The sequence below is a fragment of the Sphaerodactylus townsendi genome, linkage group LG07, assembly GCF_021028975.2.
Source record: "Sphaerodactylus townsendi isolate TG3544 linkage group LG07, MPM_Stown_v2.3, whole genome shotgun sequence".
NCBI lineage: Eukaryota > Metazoa > Chordata > Lepidosauria > Squamata > Sphaerodactylidae > Sphaerodactylus > Sphaerodactylus townsendi.
In genome coordinates, this window is record NC_059431.1 from 44365625 (window position 1) to 44383254 (window position 17630).

At 40.1% G+C, this 17630-nt stretch overlaps 1 protein-coding gene across 1 annotated transcript in view; it reads left to right on the forward strand.

Moving 5' to 3' along the window:
• The window catches only part of ADGRV1 (adhesion G protein-coupled receptor V1), a 301407-nt gene that overhangs the window by 132783 nt on the left and 150994 nt on the right, over nucleotides 1-17630 (forward strand). Inside the window, exons 65-73 of the mRNA XM_048504356.1 lie at nucleotides 3385-3533; nucleotides 6923-7124; nucleotides 7843-8062; nucleotides 10180-10419; nucleotides 12913-13062; nucleotides 14361-14834; nucleotides 15630-15773; nucleotides 16499-16670; nucleotides 17147-17282. Coding sequence (XP_048360313.1) covers nucleotides 3385-3533; nucleotides 6923-7124; nucleotides 7843-8062; nucleotides 10180-10419; nucleotides 12913-13062; nucleotides 14361-14834; nucleotides 15630-15773; nucleotides 16499-16670; nucleotides 17147-17282 — 1887 coding nt within the window. The remainder of the gene's footprint in view (nucleotides 1-3384; nucleotides 3534-6922; nucleotides 7125-7842; nucleotides 8063-10179; nucleotides 10420-12912; nucleotides 13063-14360; nucleotides 14835-15629; nucleotides 15774-16498; nucleotides 16671-17146; nucleotides 17283-17630) is intronic.

Below are 17630 nucleotides of genomic sequence, written 5' to 3' on the forward strand. Positions count from 1 at the left end.
ATGGCATTTAAACAGTATAATCCCCACACTAACCATTGTGAAATGTTGCAACTCACCATTAGATTTAGTTGCTTCAAGTAAATAGGTACCTGAAACATTATAAAAGTGCAGTTAAAATGGGCAACAGAACATTATTTCATTTTACAGTAACACTATTTGAAGGAAAACATTGGGATAGATTGAAAAAATATACCCACACCCATATCAACTAACAAGAAGACAATAAAAGATTGGGGGAAAAGTTAGATCTTAACTAAGCTTGGGCAATACCGGAAAAATTTGGTAAAATTCAGATACGGCTTGATTTATCTGTAAAATTATCATTATAGCCAGATCAGCCGAATTATTGATTTGGTATACCTGAATATACTCAAATATACCGAAAAATTGGGGTTTGTTTGGTTTTTTTGGTATTTCAGTGGGGTTTCTTGTTTTTGACCTGTAGGGGGCGCACTTGTTAAGCTAGTGGCACCAAAATTTCAGGGTATCTTCAGGGGACTCTCCTCATGATACAACCCATGTCTGGTGAAGTTTGGTTCAGAGGGTCCAATGTTATGGACCCCCAAAGGTGGTGCCCCATCCCCCATTTTTTCCAATGGGAGCTAATAGGAGTTGGGGCTACCACTTTGAGGGTCCATAAAATTGCACCCCCTGAACCAACCCGGTTGGTACCATCAAGAGAGTCTCTTGAAGATATCCTGAAAGTTTGGTCTCTCTACCTTAAACATGTGCACCCTACAGATACCCCCAGAAATTCCCCATTGGCTACAATGGAGCCAGGTCAGATCAGGCTCCTCAGCAAGTTCTGTGGTGAGAAAAATTAATTGTTTTCCCCACCATAGACTTCAATGGGGTTTGCTGTTATCCTCCACCTGCTCCATGTGGGAGGCTATAAAAAGGAAAGGGAAGTCTTCCATTCCTATTTCCCCAGCAGAGAAAGTGTTTCTTGTGCCAGAAGCCACCTTAGGAAAGCTCTTGGGGTGCATCTGGGTTTACCTGTAGCAAACACGTTTCCTGTATAAGCCACCATTCATAATGTTGACCCAGTTTTGGTTTTAATGGATATACGTAGCAAGTTTATGGTCAACAGAGCTCTTGTATGCCAAGACATGAAAGAAACAGCCAAATCTTTAGCGTGGGAGAAAGAATTCTGAGAAGTAGCGGAGTGGAAATTGGGAGCTGTCTGGGAAGAAAGCAAAAGTACAGAAGACTTCACTGAGTTGGCTTCAGTCTTCCTATTCCACACTGATCTGTGGCGTGTAAGAACTGGCAAACTGATGTGATTTAACTAGAATACTCCAAAACTGCATTATTATATGCTACTATCACAATGTGCTGTAAGGTGAGTGTGCTACCAAACATGAATTGATCCATCAAAGTCAATATTGTCTAAGACTGGCAGTGACCCTCTTAAACAGAAGTCTTTCACATCACTGCCCACCTAATCCTTTCAAGTGGAGATGTCAGGGACTGAACCCAGGGACCTTTTCATGCTGAGCAGATGCTCTGCAACTGAGCCATGTTCCTCCCCAGAGGGTAGCTTTTGCTACTTTCCTAAAGGAACAGCACACCATGAGTTGGGCTACAACAGAATCTTCAAGGCATTTCACCAGCCACACACAGACTGTGTCTCAGCCTAGTGATTTGCTAGAGTGTAGCTAAATATGACAACGGCTCAAAATATAATTCTTCAATCAAAATCTTTTTTTTTGTATAATTGGGGGCTGAAAGTCACTAACTCATACTGCAAAGAATATGTTTGCTTTACCTTATCTCTAACTCTGATAGTTTTGGCTCACTTAAAGGACAATTCTGTCTCTCCCTCAATGTAGTCTTTAGGTGTGGCCTGTAGTGTTAATGAGGGGGAAAATGGGACCAAAAGACTTGCTTTCAATCCCGTTTCTCCCCCCACCCTCAGTGTTACTGAGTGCTGTGCTGCCTAGGACAGCCCTAAACAGTGCAGCACGCAGTCAGCAGCGCTGAGAATGGTGCAGGGTAGGGGAAAACGGGACCAAAAGACTTGCTTTCGGTCCTGTTTCCCCCCACCCCGCACCCTTCTCAGTGTTGCTAAGTTCTGTGATGCTTAGGACAGTCCTAAGCAGCGTAACACTCAGCAATGCTGAAAAGGGTTCGGGATGGTGGTGGTGGGGGAACGGGACTGAATTTTGCATTACCGAATCAATACAATAGGTTGTATTTGCATCGGCTTGCATTTGGGCAGCTTGCATTCAGCCCGAACGCAAGACAAATCTGCCGAATCACACTGCAATTCAGCTTTTTGGGCGATTCAGTCATGTCAAATTGCCAAGCCTAGTCTTAACTTAATGGCAAAACTCCTTGCAGCTGAACTTGAGAAGAATATATGTATGTGGTGCCTTCAGCCGAACTCAGAGCTTTAGGTGGCCAGGGAAGATGTTGTTGCGGCACCACCCTGGTGCTTCCAAAGGACTTTCTAGTGGTGCTGGGAGGGTGAAAACCCTTCCCTCAGAAAGCCTTCCATTGGGCTCAATGGACTTGCAGCACCCGGGGCAGCTACGTACCTGGAGGCAATGCTGGCCACACCTCTAAAATGCCCTTGCTATGCCAGTAGGGCAGGTGGTCTGGCAACGCAGAAGTGTCCTAGGGAGTTCCAGAAGCATGGCCAGCACTACATCTGGGTGACTCAAAGGGCCACAGCAGCTGCTCACTGGTGAATTTGCTCCTCCTCCAGGGTAAGTACCTTGGGGAGGGCAAATCATTGGCGTAGCCCTGCGCTGCTTCCAGGAGTTGCTTCACACACACCCTCTCCCCGGATTGAGCTGTTAATCCATCAAAGGTTAAGTGCACAGATGCTTGCTGATTTGTTTGGAAATAGCTTTTACTGAGACTGGGTTTTTTTCTGCTGGAAATTCATGGCTCTGAAATTTCACTTGGCATCATTTTCTAAAGTTTTCTGTATGAAGCATGATAAAAAGGTTAAGGAATCAGTGGAAGTTGCATGCTTTTAATTGTATGGATTGCTAGAAGATTGTGAAAGTCACTAACTCATACTTCGAAGCTATGGCTAGAAAGGTCGAAATCCATCTGTAAGTGAACAGAAATGGGGACATACCCTGTTTCCCCTAATATAAGACATCCCCGAAAAATAAGACATAGTAGAGGTTTTGCTGAAGTGCAAAATATAAGGCATCCCCTGAAAGTAAGACATAGCAAAGTTTTTGTTTGGAAGCATGCCCGACGAACAGAACACAGAAAAAATAAGACATCTCCTGAAAATAAGACATAGCGCATCTTTGGGAGCAAAAATTAATATAAGACACTGTCTTATATTCGGGGAAACACGGTATGTGGAGTCTGAACATATTGTCTTATTCCTTTGTATTTGTCTTCACATACTCTTGCAAGTGGATTTGATTTTACGATAAAAGAAAACAGACTGCAGCTTGATCAGCCTCCTGAGATAGGAAATGCCTCAGTAGTGAGAATTATTATATCAAAAAGTGACAATGCAGAAGGCATAATTGAATTTGATCCTCTCTACACAAGCTTGCAAGGTAAGTTAATGTTTCATCTTATGTTGCATATCACAGGCAGAATTAAAGTGACTATCATAACATAGAAATAATACTATCCATTCAGAATTCTATATATGGTTGAAATATTTATCCTGTGAATAAAGGGGAGTACAGAAGTGCACCAGCTGTACCACATACTACTTGAAAGAGGGCCAAAAATGGTGTATATTGCCTCAGAAAATAACATTGAAAGTCAGATCTGTAAATTATCTCAGTCATTAATTATACTTCTGAAAACTTTTTGTTATGGCTTTTGAGTGTTAATTGCTAACTTCCACAACTTAATGTGAGTAATGTTTGTACATATACATGCATATCCAGCTAGAACGGTAACTCTACACACAAACAGGCACTATATGTGCATTTCCTGGTGGTGTATTTGCTGCTGCCATTGCTGACCAGACAGTTGCTGTGAACAGAGGGCTGGCACTGACAACACGGTTCACCTGTTTGGAATAGTAGTGCTTTGCTTACTTTATACCCCTCCTTTCACCCCTATGGGAGTCCAAAGTAACTTCCATCGTCTCTGCACCTCCTTTTTAATCTGTTCAGCAGCCCAGTGAGGTAGATTAAGTGTGTGACTGGTCCAAGGTCACTGCGGAAGTTTCTATAGCAGTGGGGGTTTGAACCTGGGTATTTCAGTTCCTAGTCTCAGAACATGGTTGTGTTGGTCTGCAATAGAACAGAGACCAACATGATTTGGGGGTTTCTAGAGTCAAAGCTTCATTCATTAAGTATTTCATGAAGGGAGCTTTGACTTGCAAAGCCTCATACCCTAAAAATCTTGTTGGTCTCCAAGATGCTATTGCACTCAAATCTCGTCTCATTCTCTAACCACTGCTCCACACTGGAACCAAATCCAATACCATCTGACATGAGTATAAAATCTACCAATCATGAAGAAACCCTACTGTAAATCAGTAAGCACCAATTGAAACTGTAGCAAGGATATAGTGCAATGAATCAGATCAGTAGAAAATCTTCCAATAGTTTTAATGTAATTCTCAGTGTTATAATAAAGCAATCATCATGTTGCCCATGTGTATGTCATTGAATCCTATTGTACAATAATATCTTCAATATCCTTTACACTTCAGCCGTTGCAATACATTTTCACCATTATACTTATATATTCTTAGTATTGCATATAATCCAGATCAAAACTGATGATAACTGTATATATTATTTATAACTATTTATCATGATGAGCTTCTGAATGATATATTCATTTTATGTGTACTTGATTGGAGAAAGCACTTCCTCAGCTCCAAAAAACTGTAGAAATTTTCTTGCCTCTTCCATAGAGTGCAGTGTAGGTGGATATTCTCTGAGCCCACCTTCAACACCCTATTGTAACATGATCATGAAATCTGACAATACAATTAACAGATCAGACTGCGATCAAGCTTTGAATCTGCTAATAATCAGAAATCAACTTTGCATAGCCCTGATTCCTATATATTCTGCATTTTTTCTGTAGCTGGTTCCCTCCCTTAAGCAGTACCACTCTATCCATAGCTTTTGTGTTCCTTTCCCCCCCACACAAATGAAGTAATTTGCTGATAGTTATGTGGTGATAACAGTTCTTCCAATGTGTCTATGAAACCTTGGCTTGTGTGGACTTTCAGCCCTCTTATTTCAGGACTTGGGATACTTTTGTATTCTTTTTCTTCCTGTTCCTTTCTCACTTTCTTTTAACTGATAGTCATACTGATTCTAGACCTCAGATGACTTGTAGCATTTAACTGTTTTCCTTTCCTTTTGCGTAGTTAGTGTCAATATGTATCCAGGTTTGCTCTTGATCTATGGATTAAAAAAACAGTTTTACATGTGAAAATTAAATAGAAAAATAAATGTAAAAGTGCAGAGTTACTGAGCAATTTTTTTCATCCACATGATCAAAAGAAAAAGATGACTAGATTGCTCCAGCACCACCAGCACCACCTCCATCTTTAATCTGTGGATTTTGCTCCACATGAAAATAACAACAGTGGGATAATAAAAGATCCTTCAAAAGTAAAGATTCATTTGTTTAAAAATGTAGAAACAAGGCATCAGATTTTTAGTATACAAGAAGTTAATTTTGAATGGATTTCTTTTTATTTGTTTGTCATCTTCCCCTCCCCCACCCCATGATACAGAAGAAGATGCTCTTCTGAACAGTTCTGAATGTTTTGTTACATACACATGTATGGTCAACTTATGTCGATTCCACACAGCATAATAATAGCGGGTTACACTTGGTATTTTAAAATTCAGGTCTATTTTATCCTGGTTTCTCCCTTTGCACGGGTGCGCGTTTCCGTGAAGGAATTGAATTAAGACTGGGAAAAAATATTCCAATTTCTTTTGCACGTTTCTGTGAAGGAATCGAATTAAGGCCAGGAGGAAATATTCCAAGTACTTTCACAGGAGACCGGGTTTTTTGTTTTTACAATGTAAATATCGCAGTGCATGCGTGACCATCCCTGTTGTGCTGCATTCTGATTGGCTGTTACTCTGGAATTTAAATTGCCAGTTCTATCTGAACTCCAGCAAGGTAGATTCTTCCCAGTTAAGAACTCTAAAGAGGGAGGGGGGCATGACAGTGTGCATATACCTAGCTGCATGATCCGAGCACCCAGCACATGTAAAGAAAAGGCAGCAGGACCACTGTTGTGAACCCACTTTGGTGAGGTGGCAATTGGTCACTGCTAGGGCAGAAAACATGCTTGGGGAACATTTTGGAAAGGGTGCACTGCCACTCCGGTCAGCAACTCAGGATGAACAAAACTGACGTCGTGGGAGTCTGGGAGAACAGGCAGTGGGTCGCAAAAAATAAACCAGTTGGGCACACATGGCTTTCGTATGAAAGCGGGCTCAACCCAGGATTTGTGAAAAAATCCACATTTTTGCGGATTTTGAAAAACTCACATTAAGGAAAATGTTGCGGGATCATTCTGTTTTAGGACCGGGAACCATACGAAGTTCTTGCCCTAGCCAGGATATTTTCCTTCATCAACCTGGTATATTTGTGCCATGCAGAATTGACCCTAGACACTGGTGGAAAATTAAAAACACAAACAAGTGTGAGTCTGTCTTTGGACTCATCAGTTCTCCAACAGATTTCAATACAAAGAACAGTCTGATGGTTGGGAAGCAACATTTGATTTACAAAATTGGTTCTAATATGATAGCAAGATCATCCCTAACAATTACTAGATTTTAAGATATGTACAGTAATCTCATCAAAATTGTGGTTTTGTGTTGGTGATGCATTTATAGATAATTGCCTGAATATATATGAATGCATGTAACCAATCAGGTAGTCATGTACAACCACATAATTTAGAAAGCTGTGCTAGCTCTTTTTCTTTTTCCTTTTTTAGTGGAAGAGGACATTGGGTTGATAATGATTCCAGTATTGCGAAGACGTGGGAGTTATGGTTATGTGACTGCAGATTTCATATCTAGAGGTGTTTCAGCTCTTCCTGATGGTGTTGACTATAGCATTACAAATAATTCAGTCACTTTTCATCATGGCCAAAACCAGAGTTTTATCAGTGTTTTAATCATAGACGATGATGAAAGGTAATTATATTAATATTTCTTGAATCATTTGCTACCCAAAAATCATTTTAAAATTCTGCTTCAGACTTTTGATGTGATATTGGCTGGAATTTATGATTCTGCAAAACTGGTAAAGCAGACACAAAAATATGAAGATACCTTGTGTTTCTACTGGAAAAGTAATGTATATTTTAACTGCAGCAATTATTGAAAGCTTAAATTAGAAAATTACTATTATCGAAGTCTGCTTTTTGCTTTCAGAATTTTTTTCCTGCAAATGTCTTGCTTAAAGAGAATGAACTTAGTGTCCTTATATCTATTAAATAATTCCTTTAGCTTCTTATTTTATATTGCACATCTTGGGACCTTGAGGACACAGTTTTCTTTTTTAATATATTTTATCCTCTCAACAATCTTTTGAGGTAGACTAGACCTGTGTCTCCTTGTATTTCTGTCTCTCTTTCTGTCTCTGTCTGTCTGTCTCTCTTTCTCTCTCTCTCTCTCTCTCTCTCTCTCTCTGTATATATGTATGTGTATGTGTGTATACACACACACACACACTTACATATATGAGAATGTAAAGACAATACTGAATTACCTTTTACTTCCATTTGTTCAAATCTGCAGTACAAGTCATTTAACAAATTGCTGGACATTCAGATTTCAGTGATAACAATTCTTCAATGGACAGGTCATGTTTGGCAGCAAAACACAGTCTTTTCTCCTGTCTCTGAAACAGGGAATATGATGAGCAGTTTGAAATCCATCTCATGGGAGCCAGTGGAGGAGCAGTCCTTGGGCTCCATCTAGTGAGCCAAATAACTATTGCTAAGAGTGACTCTCTACTTGGGACTGTCAGATTCCTCAATCGAAGCCAAATAATTCTTCCCAATCCTAATGTGTCATTGACACTGTCCTTGGTGCTGGAAAGGACTGGAGGATTGGTAGAAGATACTCAGGTAGGCCCTTTCATCTACAAAATATTTTGTAGGCATGGACTGTTTTGATAGCAGTGTATATATTTATGATGAAATGATCCTTTCCTAATCAAAGTCTTCATACAAAATTGTATGTGTATAGAGGAGTCATATCTGGTCCACTGCACTTATTAAGATTTAGAACGAATTTCTCAAGATCAACATGGAAGGACTTGAGTTCAATTCCATAAATATCTACACATAGTACAGGAGGTTTGGAACTGTATTATGAATTCTGAATGGTCAAACCCAGAACTAAATTCTGCAGGGCCTGTAAAACTGAGCTGTTCCACTGGGCTTTTGGGGAGGCTGGCTGCTGAGTCCGCCCCTTTCTGTTGCCCTATGTGTCTTTGGCTTATCTGAAAATCTGCCAGTCCCCTCCCGGGGTTTTACCAGACGTCATCCACCTAATTTATGAATTATGGTAAGGTTATTGTTGCTACTGTCTTTATTGTATTTATTGTTTTAATTGGGATTATTTGATTGTTTTAGTTGCAATGTATTGTGTTTGGTTGCCTGTAGACTGCCCTGAGCCTTTCGGGGGTAGGGCGGTCTAATAATAATAATAATGATAATGATAATGATAATAATAATAATAATTATTATTATTATTATTATTATATTATCAATAACAACAACAACAACAACAACAACAATAATAATAATAATAATAATCTCCAATATTCTCCAACCTTTTAATCTGAGTATTTACCAAGGAAGTAGTTTCTTTCGCTTTCAGTTCTCATCAAGAAAAGTGACTGATGAAAGTGCTAATAATAATCATTCTGAATGCGGTTATGCTAGATCAGGGGTCTGCAACCTGCGGCTCTCCAGATGTTCATAAACTACAATTCCCATCAGCCCTTGCCAGCATGGCCAATTGGGCTGATAGGAATTGTAGTTTATGAACATCTGGGAATTGTAGTTTATGATGGGAATTGTAGTTTATGAACATCGGGAGAGCCGCAGGTTGCAGACCTCTGTGCTAGATTGTGTTTGCTAATTTATTTTTAGGGGAAAAAATAGTACACAAATACAACATCCTTCTAATTCTCCATGATAATGTTTTATTATCTTCTTAGGACAACTGTAGACAACTCTTGTTGTTTAGTTACTTCTGCCTTAAATGGTCATTAAATGCAAAAATAAAATAAAACCAACCCTGGAAATGATTACCTATCACAAAACATTCCTAACCTGGTGTTTACTTTCTGATGTAGTATCCAGTAATTCCCAGCATTTATGGTTTAGAACTGCAAACTATCCTAGTTTGAAAACAGCAAATGTAGACTGTGGTTTTTTCCTGTGAAAACTGCCAAGATTTCTGAACCTGTTTGCGTCTATTTGAAAGTACAAGACATTCTGTCATGGATGGAGGAGGTTGATATCACTTAGACTGCTTAATGATCTCAGAATCAACAGTTAGGCCATTTCTGCACAGCCAATTACAGCGTTGTGCCGTTAGTGTTATTGGCAACATTGCAGCAATGGAGCGTTTGCATGGGCGGGCGCTCCGTAGACAGGTAACGCATCGGCTAAACCCTGGCGCTTTGCACGGCTGTGCTTTGCAACGGCGTTCTTTTCCCCACAGGATAGGTGTTACGGGCATTTGGCGCCAGGATTGGCCATTGTGGACCGCCATTGTGGGATGCGGGCTCTGCGGCACTGATTCCTAGCGGGCGCTTCACATGATGCCAACTGCGGAGCACTGTTGTTGAAAAGACATGCTCAGTGACCGATTTTCGAATAAACCGTTGTGGGACTGCTGGAGCATTGCTGCATCACCGCAGCGCCGTTTCTGCACGACGGCTGTGTGAAGTCTCCGCCTATAATGCTGTTTTTACCGTCCTTTTACCGGCTTTTTTGGCCCCTTTGGGTCTCAGGTACCTGGTTACGGCTGACATGTCAGCTAAACCTGTGGTAGTCAAAAGGGCCTTGCCTAGCAATATTCAGCCAATATTCATGGGACCCAACTGCAGACTTCTTCCATCCTCATCCAGTTAGCACCTTTGAGGACATGCACCAGTGGAACATTTCATTTGTACTGTAACATTTTAATGATACTAACAAGTGCTACATTTATATTATGTCTTTGACAGGTTAATTGGCACATTTTGGGACCCAATTCAGAGGTAGTTTTACCTGCTCTCAATGATGACATTGGTGACCCAGTGAATGGATCTTTCTATTTTAAAGAAGGAGAAGAAGGTCTAAGAAACATCAACTTGGAAATTTATCCTCCTGGAGATGTTGAAGTTCAAGAAACCTACATTATCAGACTGAACATTGTAAAAGGGGAAACAGAGCTAGATCCCAAAGCTGCCAGCATTACACTAATTGTAAATCATATTATTTTGATTTGGTTTGGTTTTTGATTACTTTTGAAGTGATTTTATTCCCTGCAATTACTGCAGTTGCTGGAAGCTATGTAACAGTATAATTAAACACAAGGGTATGGGTACCTTTGAGGACTCATATGACAGGATGGAAGGCATCTTCAAAAATAAATAAATTCCTTTCAACATATTGAGAAACTGGTGTTCCATTCCATTCTTCTGATCATTGTCGACATAAGCTAGGTCTGCATTAGATAATTAGCTGGATCCATCAGATCCATAAATACAAGGTTCATGGATCTTTCCCTCTTGCCCATCCCAATGTTGCTAATAGCCACATTAATTGGGTGCCTAAAGTGGGGAGGAGAAAGTAAATCAGAGGCCCTTTCCGCACGGGCCTAATACGGCGGCCTGGGGACAGCAAAAACGCCATCCCCAGGGAGCCATTCGCACAGGGGGCGCAGCTGCTTCACAGCCACGCCGCCTGAGCGGCACGAAGCCGCCATTTTCCTACCTCGCTCCCCGAGCGAGGTTTACGGAAAACAGCGGCTTCAAGCAGCGGCTTGAAGGCGCCTTCCCTCCCCCCATGTCCGGTCAACCTACCTGCTCTGCGGCCCTCTGGCACGTCGCTGAGGCCTGGGGACACGCCCCCTCTGCCCTGCAACTCCGGAGCGGTCGCGCAGGGCGGGGGGGGTGTCCCCAGGCCTCGGCGACGCGCCGGAGAGCCGCAGAGCAGGTAGGTCGACCGGACGACAGCGCAGCGCTGTCGTCCCGGTAGGTTCTGGGACCGTTCATGCGAACTGTCCCAGAGGGATTGGGTCGGCGTCATGTACGCCGACCCAACCCCTACCGTGGCTGTGTGGAAACGGCCAGAGTCTTCTCCTCCTTCCAACAGCAGAGCTGCTCTGATGAGAAAGGCAAAGCAGAAGATTTCTTTGCCTGTTCTTCCCCACCTGCAGCTTGCCAGTCTGCATGGCTGTCAGTCCATGAGCTTTCTGAGAATTGGAAAGGACTTTTGGAGTGAAGGAAAATGCATGAAAAGCCTACAACCACCAACACTGTTAGTAGGGTCTTTGTTTTTACTAACTACCAGCAACACACAAAAACTTTGAAGACTAGGGAAATAGCACTAGGGGAGAAAGAATGTGTTCCCCTTTACCCATGTGCCCTTTCTTTGACGCAGTCTTCTTCTTCAGTTGCAATTAGCTCTGGGGATGAGGAACAGGTAGAGCATCCACATTCCGCTGTGGAGCTAATTGCTATTCTGGGACATCAGATCAGCTAAGCCAATGCCAATTTATGGCTTGGGAAAGGTTTTTCTTTTTCCTAGTATTACTTCCCCGATCTTCAAAGAAAACTATAAGAAGTTGCTAGCGAAGGGTCTTTTTAAACAAAAAATTGGAAGTTCCTAACCTTGGCTTGTCGACATCACATGAAATTTTGGCCTTTAATCCTTTTTTTCCTACTGCTTTTTCCATCATAAACTAGAGATGACCCATGAAACTGCCTTATACTGAACAGCGCATTGGCATATCAAGCTCAGTATTATCTACTCTGACAGGCAGTGACTTTTGAAGGACTCCAGTACAAGTCATTCACATCCTACCTGATCCTTTTAGCAAGGGGTTGAACCTGGAACCTTCAGCATATAAAGTAGATGTTCTGCCTCTAAGTCATGGGCTCTCCGCATGAGGCCAGCCTTCCATCATTTTTCAAAGAGAGTTTCGAAATCTGTCTTTCCCATAAAACTTTACAAACCTCACATTGTTCATTTGTTTCTTCTATTTCTCACTATGACATTGATGATTCTTTTTCCACAGCACAATTCTTTTTTAATAAAACCATAATTTCCCATTACCATAGTTTTGATTATTTTGAGACAGCTGAGGTACTTTTTAGTCCATGATTGTTTCATCTTAACCCAATATATTGGGTTAATTATTGCCACCAAAATATTGCCTGTTTCTTTGCTGTCTATTCTGGACTATAGTTTTGTGTTGTAATATCACAAAATGCTTTTGAAGCATCCAATCTCCCCTGGGGCTATGTGCCGTCTTAGCCCATTGATGGGATTTTACTTCTCCCATTGGTTTTACAGGTTTTAGTGTACTTCAGTTCTATCAATTGCTGATTTTATGTATTACGTGGTCTTATATTATTATTGGGTTCTGTTTTCGTCTTTTAAATGATAGGTCATTATGCCAAAACAGTTTTTATATTAAGCAATTATGTTGTACGTTGCCCTGAGCCAGACATGGGAGAGGCAATTAGTAAATTTAAATAAATAAATAAATTCTTTACGTTCATGTATAAATGGGGCATGGTGGAGGGAGGAGGCAAATTTGAGGCATGATTCTTCATTTCATGGCGAACGTGAAATTAATATATCACAAGTTTATGCTTGAATTGCTTGCATTTTCCTTATCCCACAAAACAGGGAAACCAGTTATGGCCCATGTGCTATCTTATGAGTTTGCATGTTCTGTTTCCTTCTAGATTCAAAAATTTGGCGATCCCAATGGGATTGTGCAGTTTACTTCAGAATCATTATCTCCAAAATATTATGAAGAGCCATCTGAATCAGAAGGACCATTGAACATTGTGCTTTTTGTAACACGAATTCAAGGCACCACAGGGAACATCACGGTAATCTTTCCTTAACTGCTCATGACATTGCAATCTCAATTCTTTGACAGCTAATTACCAGGGAGTTAGACTTTCTTTTTAAATGTTATTTTGCAGTAAAATGATTTGTACAGTTATGGACCACATGAGCCTGAATTTGTCAGAACTGTCAGTATAGAATAGAAGAGGGTTGAATTGTCCTTCAGAAAAAAAATTATTTATTTATAGCTCACCCTTTCTCCCTTGTTTAAGAGCCTAGGGATTATATTGAATCCAGTGTTACTTCTGGAGAAGCAAGTTGATGCAGCTACCAAAAAACTAAAACTCTTTATTCCAACAGTTTAGCCTGGAAGATGATTTCCTCCCTTGGCGTGGCAGTTCTGGCCATCTGGATCCATGCCATAGTAATATCAAGACTACCTATTGTAATGCACTCTACATGGGTCTCTCCTGAAAGTGAGCCTAGATACTTCAATTCATGTAGAATGCCACAGCTTGGTTATTAGCTGGAGTTAGCTGGAGCCTGCATATTAAACCCATTCTGCAATCATTCAGTTGGCTACCCACCAATTGCTGGACTCAATTCAAGATGCTAGCTATCATGTATGTAGCTTTTCATGGCGTTGGTTCCTCATATCTGCAGGACTGCCCATCTTGTGTTCTGCCATCTGATCAGGGTCTTCTGCAGATGTCACCCTGTAAATTGGCAAGATCAACATGTACCCATACACTTTCAGTCTTTGTTGTAACCTCCCCCACTTGGAATAGTCAGCCTGAGGAGGCAAGGAAGGTGGCCAAGTTTCCATCATCCCAAAGACTATGTAAAAGAAAATGTAAAACAATTTTTTGGTAATGGTAACACGGTTATATTATAATGAAATGGTTCAGGAATATGTTTCAATGTCTGTATATTATTTATTTGTTTGTGTATCTGTGTGTATGTGTTTGTTATATGTATTATCTTGCTCTCATTACATTGCATTCTACTTGTGTAATACCATTTCTGCATTGGCTGTGGTGGGTTTTCTGGGTTTTGTGGTTGTGGTTGGGAGTTTTAGCTCCTAACATTATTTGCATTGTTTAACATACCACATCTAATACTTCAGGCATTTAGATTTCTGCAGTCCTAATCCTATTACACTGCCTTTTAGATGTCTCATCCTATTGACTTACTTTATGTAATCTACCTTCAATCTCAGGAGAAACTTTGACTATACATTTATTTTCAGTTTAAAATCAACTCTGCATCATTTGTAAAATATATGAGAATGTCTTATCTGGTTTTGAATTTACTGGCCTATTATTTTGACATATTCTAGGTTTACTGGGAACTGAGCAGTGATTCTGATACTACCGGTGATTTTCTTATAACCAGTGGCTTTGTCATCATTCTTGATCAGCAGAGGACATTTGAAATTGTCATTCCCTTATTGCCTGATGATGTTCCTGAAATAGATGAGAATTATGTAGTACAGCTGACTTCAGTAGAAGGAGGAGCTGATATGGACTGGGGGAAAAGTACTTCTAGATTCACTGTTTTGGCAAACGATGAACCCCATGGAGTATTTGCCTTGTATTCTGAAAAGCAGTCAGTATTGGTAGAGGAAGACATGAGCCGACACATCCAAATTAATGTAACACGGCATGGTGGGAATTTTGCAGATGTTATTGTAGGGTATCAGATCTCATCTTCCAGTCAAGAACAGCTTATTGCCCCCACCAGCGCAATAGGTCATCTGCTTGTTAAAGAGGGTTCCAGTTATGGACTGAAGACAGTGCCAATACATCCCCAGGTCTGTAATTTCTTGTCATATTGTAAGAAAATTGTTTTGGTTGATATCTATATCACTTTTAGAAGTGGAGCTATGCAGCATATGCAGCATCTTTATGAGAAATAGCAGTTATCGCACCTTATTGCAGCCTTAGAAATGCAGACATTTTATTCTGAAAGAAGGGAAAACACATGGAAGTCAGGGGTGCCTGTACATGTGCCAGAATTTTCCTTCTGCTGCTTCCAGTGAAGGCATTTAGGTTGCAGTGACTTGAAAGGAAATCTTTCCAACATTTGTTTCTGATGAGCAAATCTTTCTGAAGGAAATTGGCAATATTAAGTTCTTTACCTGTGATAGCATACATTTCCTGGATGGAGTTTGTAAAATCATAGACTCTTGCTAAAGAGCATTCCTTTAATAATCTAAAGGCTTCTAACATATATATTTTTAATTAAAACATTCTGGAAAACACAGTGTTTAAAATATATAATTAAGCAAATTAGGGGAAGAGCTGTTTTAAGTTTTTTTTAAAAAGTAAAAAATACAAAGATTTCAGTCACCTGAACTACTTCAAGGAAATCTTGTCAATATATTTTGAACTACTTTCTGTACATTCATGCACACCTGAGGATTAAGTTCACTTTCAGCTAGTCTTCAACATCTGAACATTTTTATCTGTAACTGTTTTGGGAAAGTTTTTGTAAAACTGTTTGTGTTTGGAAACTCAGAGAACTTTTCTGATTTGCTGATTGAATGGTTTTTTCTTAAGTGCAGTTTGCTAGTTGAGAACAGTCATATAAGTGATTTTTTTTCAAGGCATTTCTGTTCCTGGGCTTGAATTTCACTCTGGAATTGAACAATGTAAGCCTATTAAACGGTCGTGCCAATATTGTGCCTAAAATACTAGGGACAGGAATATCAGTCCCTCTTCCAGTTCCCAAGGAAGCTGCCAATTCTCAGGTATGACCTTTACTGTAAATATTTATACCAACAGAGGGCAGAGCAAACCCATTAATGTGGGTACATAGGCAGTAGCAAAATGAATGCGATGACTAGTGTGCTTTCTGATTGTCAGGTATAGAAACATTTAAATTATAAATATCTCATAAATTTGGAGAGCAGTATTTGTTTAATGTTGGCCTGCTGTGTATTTAGGATATGCCATATCGGAAAATGAGGATTGCAAAATCTGTCATGGATCATATTCCATTATATTCTGTTTTCAAAAGTAGAATTCTGGTAGGGTTCCCCCCTCCCCTTTTTGAAAATTTATCATGATTTTTTATTACACACTTGCAAATCTGTCAGCAACTTCAGGGATTTTTTCATTAGATATCATTAGATTATGTAAGAGAAGAAAAATCCGTAGCATTTTATTTGCTGACTCCGCATGCAGCTCTGTGGGTTAATTATTTTGCATTAATAAAGTAATCTTGAATTACATGGAAGAACACCTTGCAATGAGAATGCAAGATATTTCTTGCTTTAAAAACTTGGAGAGTTACATTTGTAAGAACAGTAATGTCTGATATTCAACTGGTAGCAACATTCTATATATGGTAATTTGATATATACAAATCTAAATTTATCTTCAATATCACATGGCTATTACCAGTAGAATAAAAGTCATAAACATGTAAAACTGCACATTTTTGCATTAAAGCTCTTTTTCCCTCTTTTGGTAGGTTGCCTTTGATTCTCTTCTGTTACGAGTTAGTAATATCACAACAGGGGTCACTCAAGCTCTGATAACTAGGGAAGGAGTATATGGTTCGGTTACAGTAGTTTGGAGTTCTGGATATCCAGGTGGCACTGTTCCAGAGTTCCTTCGTCCAGGCAACATTACACCAGCATCTGGTGAGAGCTTTAATTTTGCCCCTTCCCAAAGAGGGACAATTTAACAGCAGAGGACATAATATAACAGCTTTTGTGGAGGACAGTAGGAAAGAACAATCTCCTAGACAAATAAATATGGTTGTACAAAGCTCTCAGAGGAATCATAATAAAGCTGTCTAAATTAAGCAAATCCAGTTGGGTAGACAGAGCGTGTTTTCCCCTAATCTAGAAAAATTGCTTTTGAGAGGCCATTTTAGCGTGAGTCAGATCACGGCCTGTGGCACAAATTCCAAAAGTCTTTCTGACCAAGTTGATCTCTTCAGGATCCTGGCCACTTTCTTTTTTGTTGTGTTGGAAGAAGGTTCTTTTTGTACTGACATAAAGAGAATGTTCCTACTTTCAGTGCTGGACAGAAGTCTATGAAATGATTGTTAAATAAAAATAATCTGATCATTCTCAAATTACTGGCCTTTTCCTTCCTATCTTTCATTTTCCAGGCACTGTTACCTTTTCTCATGGTGAGCCAAGCAGAGCAATTGTATTTCGCGTTACTCCAAACCCAAGTAGTCCAGAGGCATTTGCTGTGCATTTGTCAGAAGTGCATAGCAATGTATCTGGTGGGGTTCAGCTAAGGTAAGAAAATTACTGATGGGTTGTGTGTTACTCAGCAGCTGTGTACAGCTAATTAAAACCCTTCCTTCTCGCTCTTAGTTATTTCATAATACTTGTATCTCTCTCTTCATTTCAGGAACTCAGAGCAGTGTATACTTATGCTTATGAGGTGGAGTTCAGAATACACAGCTTTTGGGGGTCAGAACTGCTTAGAGACTGAACTACATGTTATGATTCCTTTTCCAGTGCTAAATACTCAGAAGGGATTTCAGGTGCTTTAAGAAAAGGAAATATTCTACAACTCCTAGCTCTTGGGATCTTGCATTAGCAGCTTTGCAGGCCACAAGAAGAAGGGGTATGGAAGAGAGG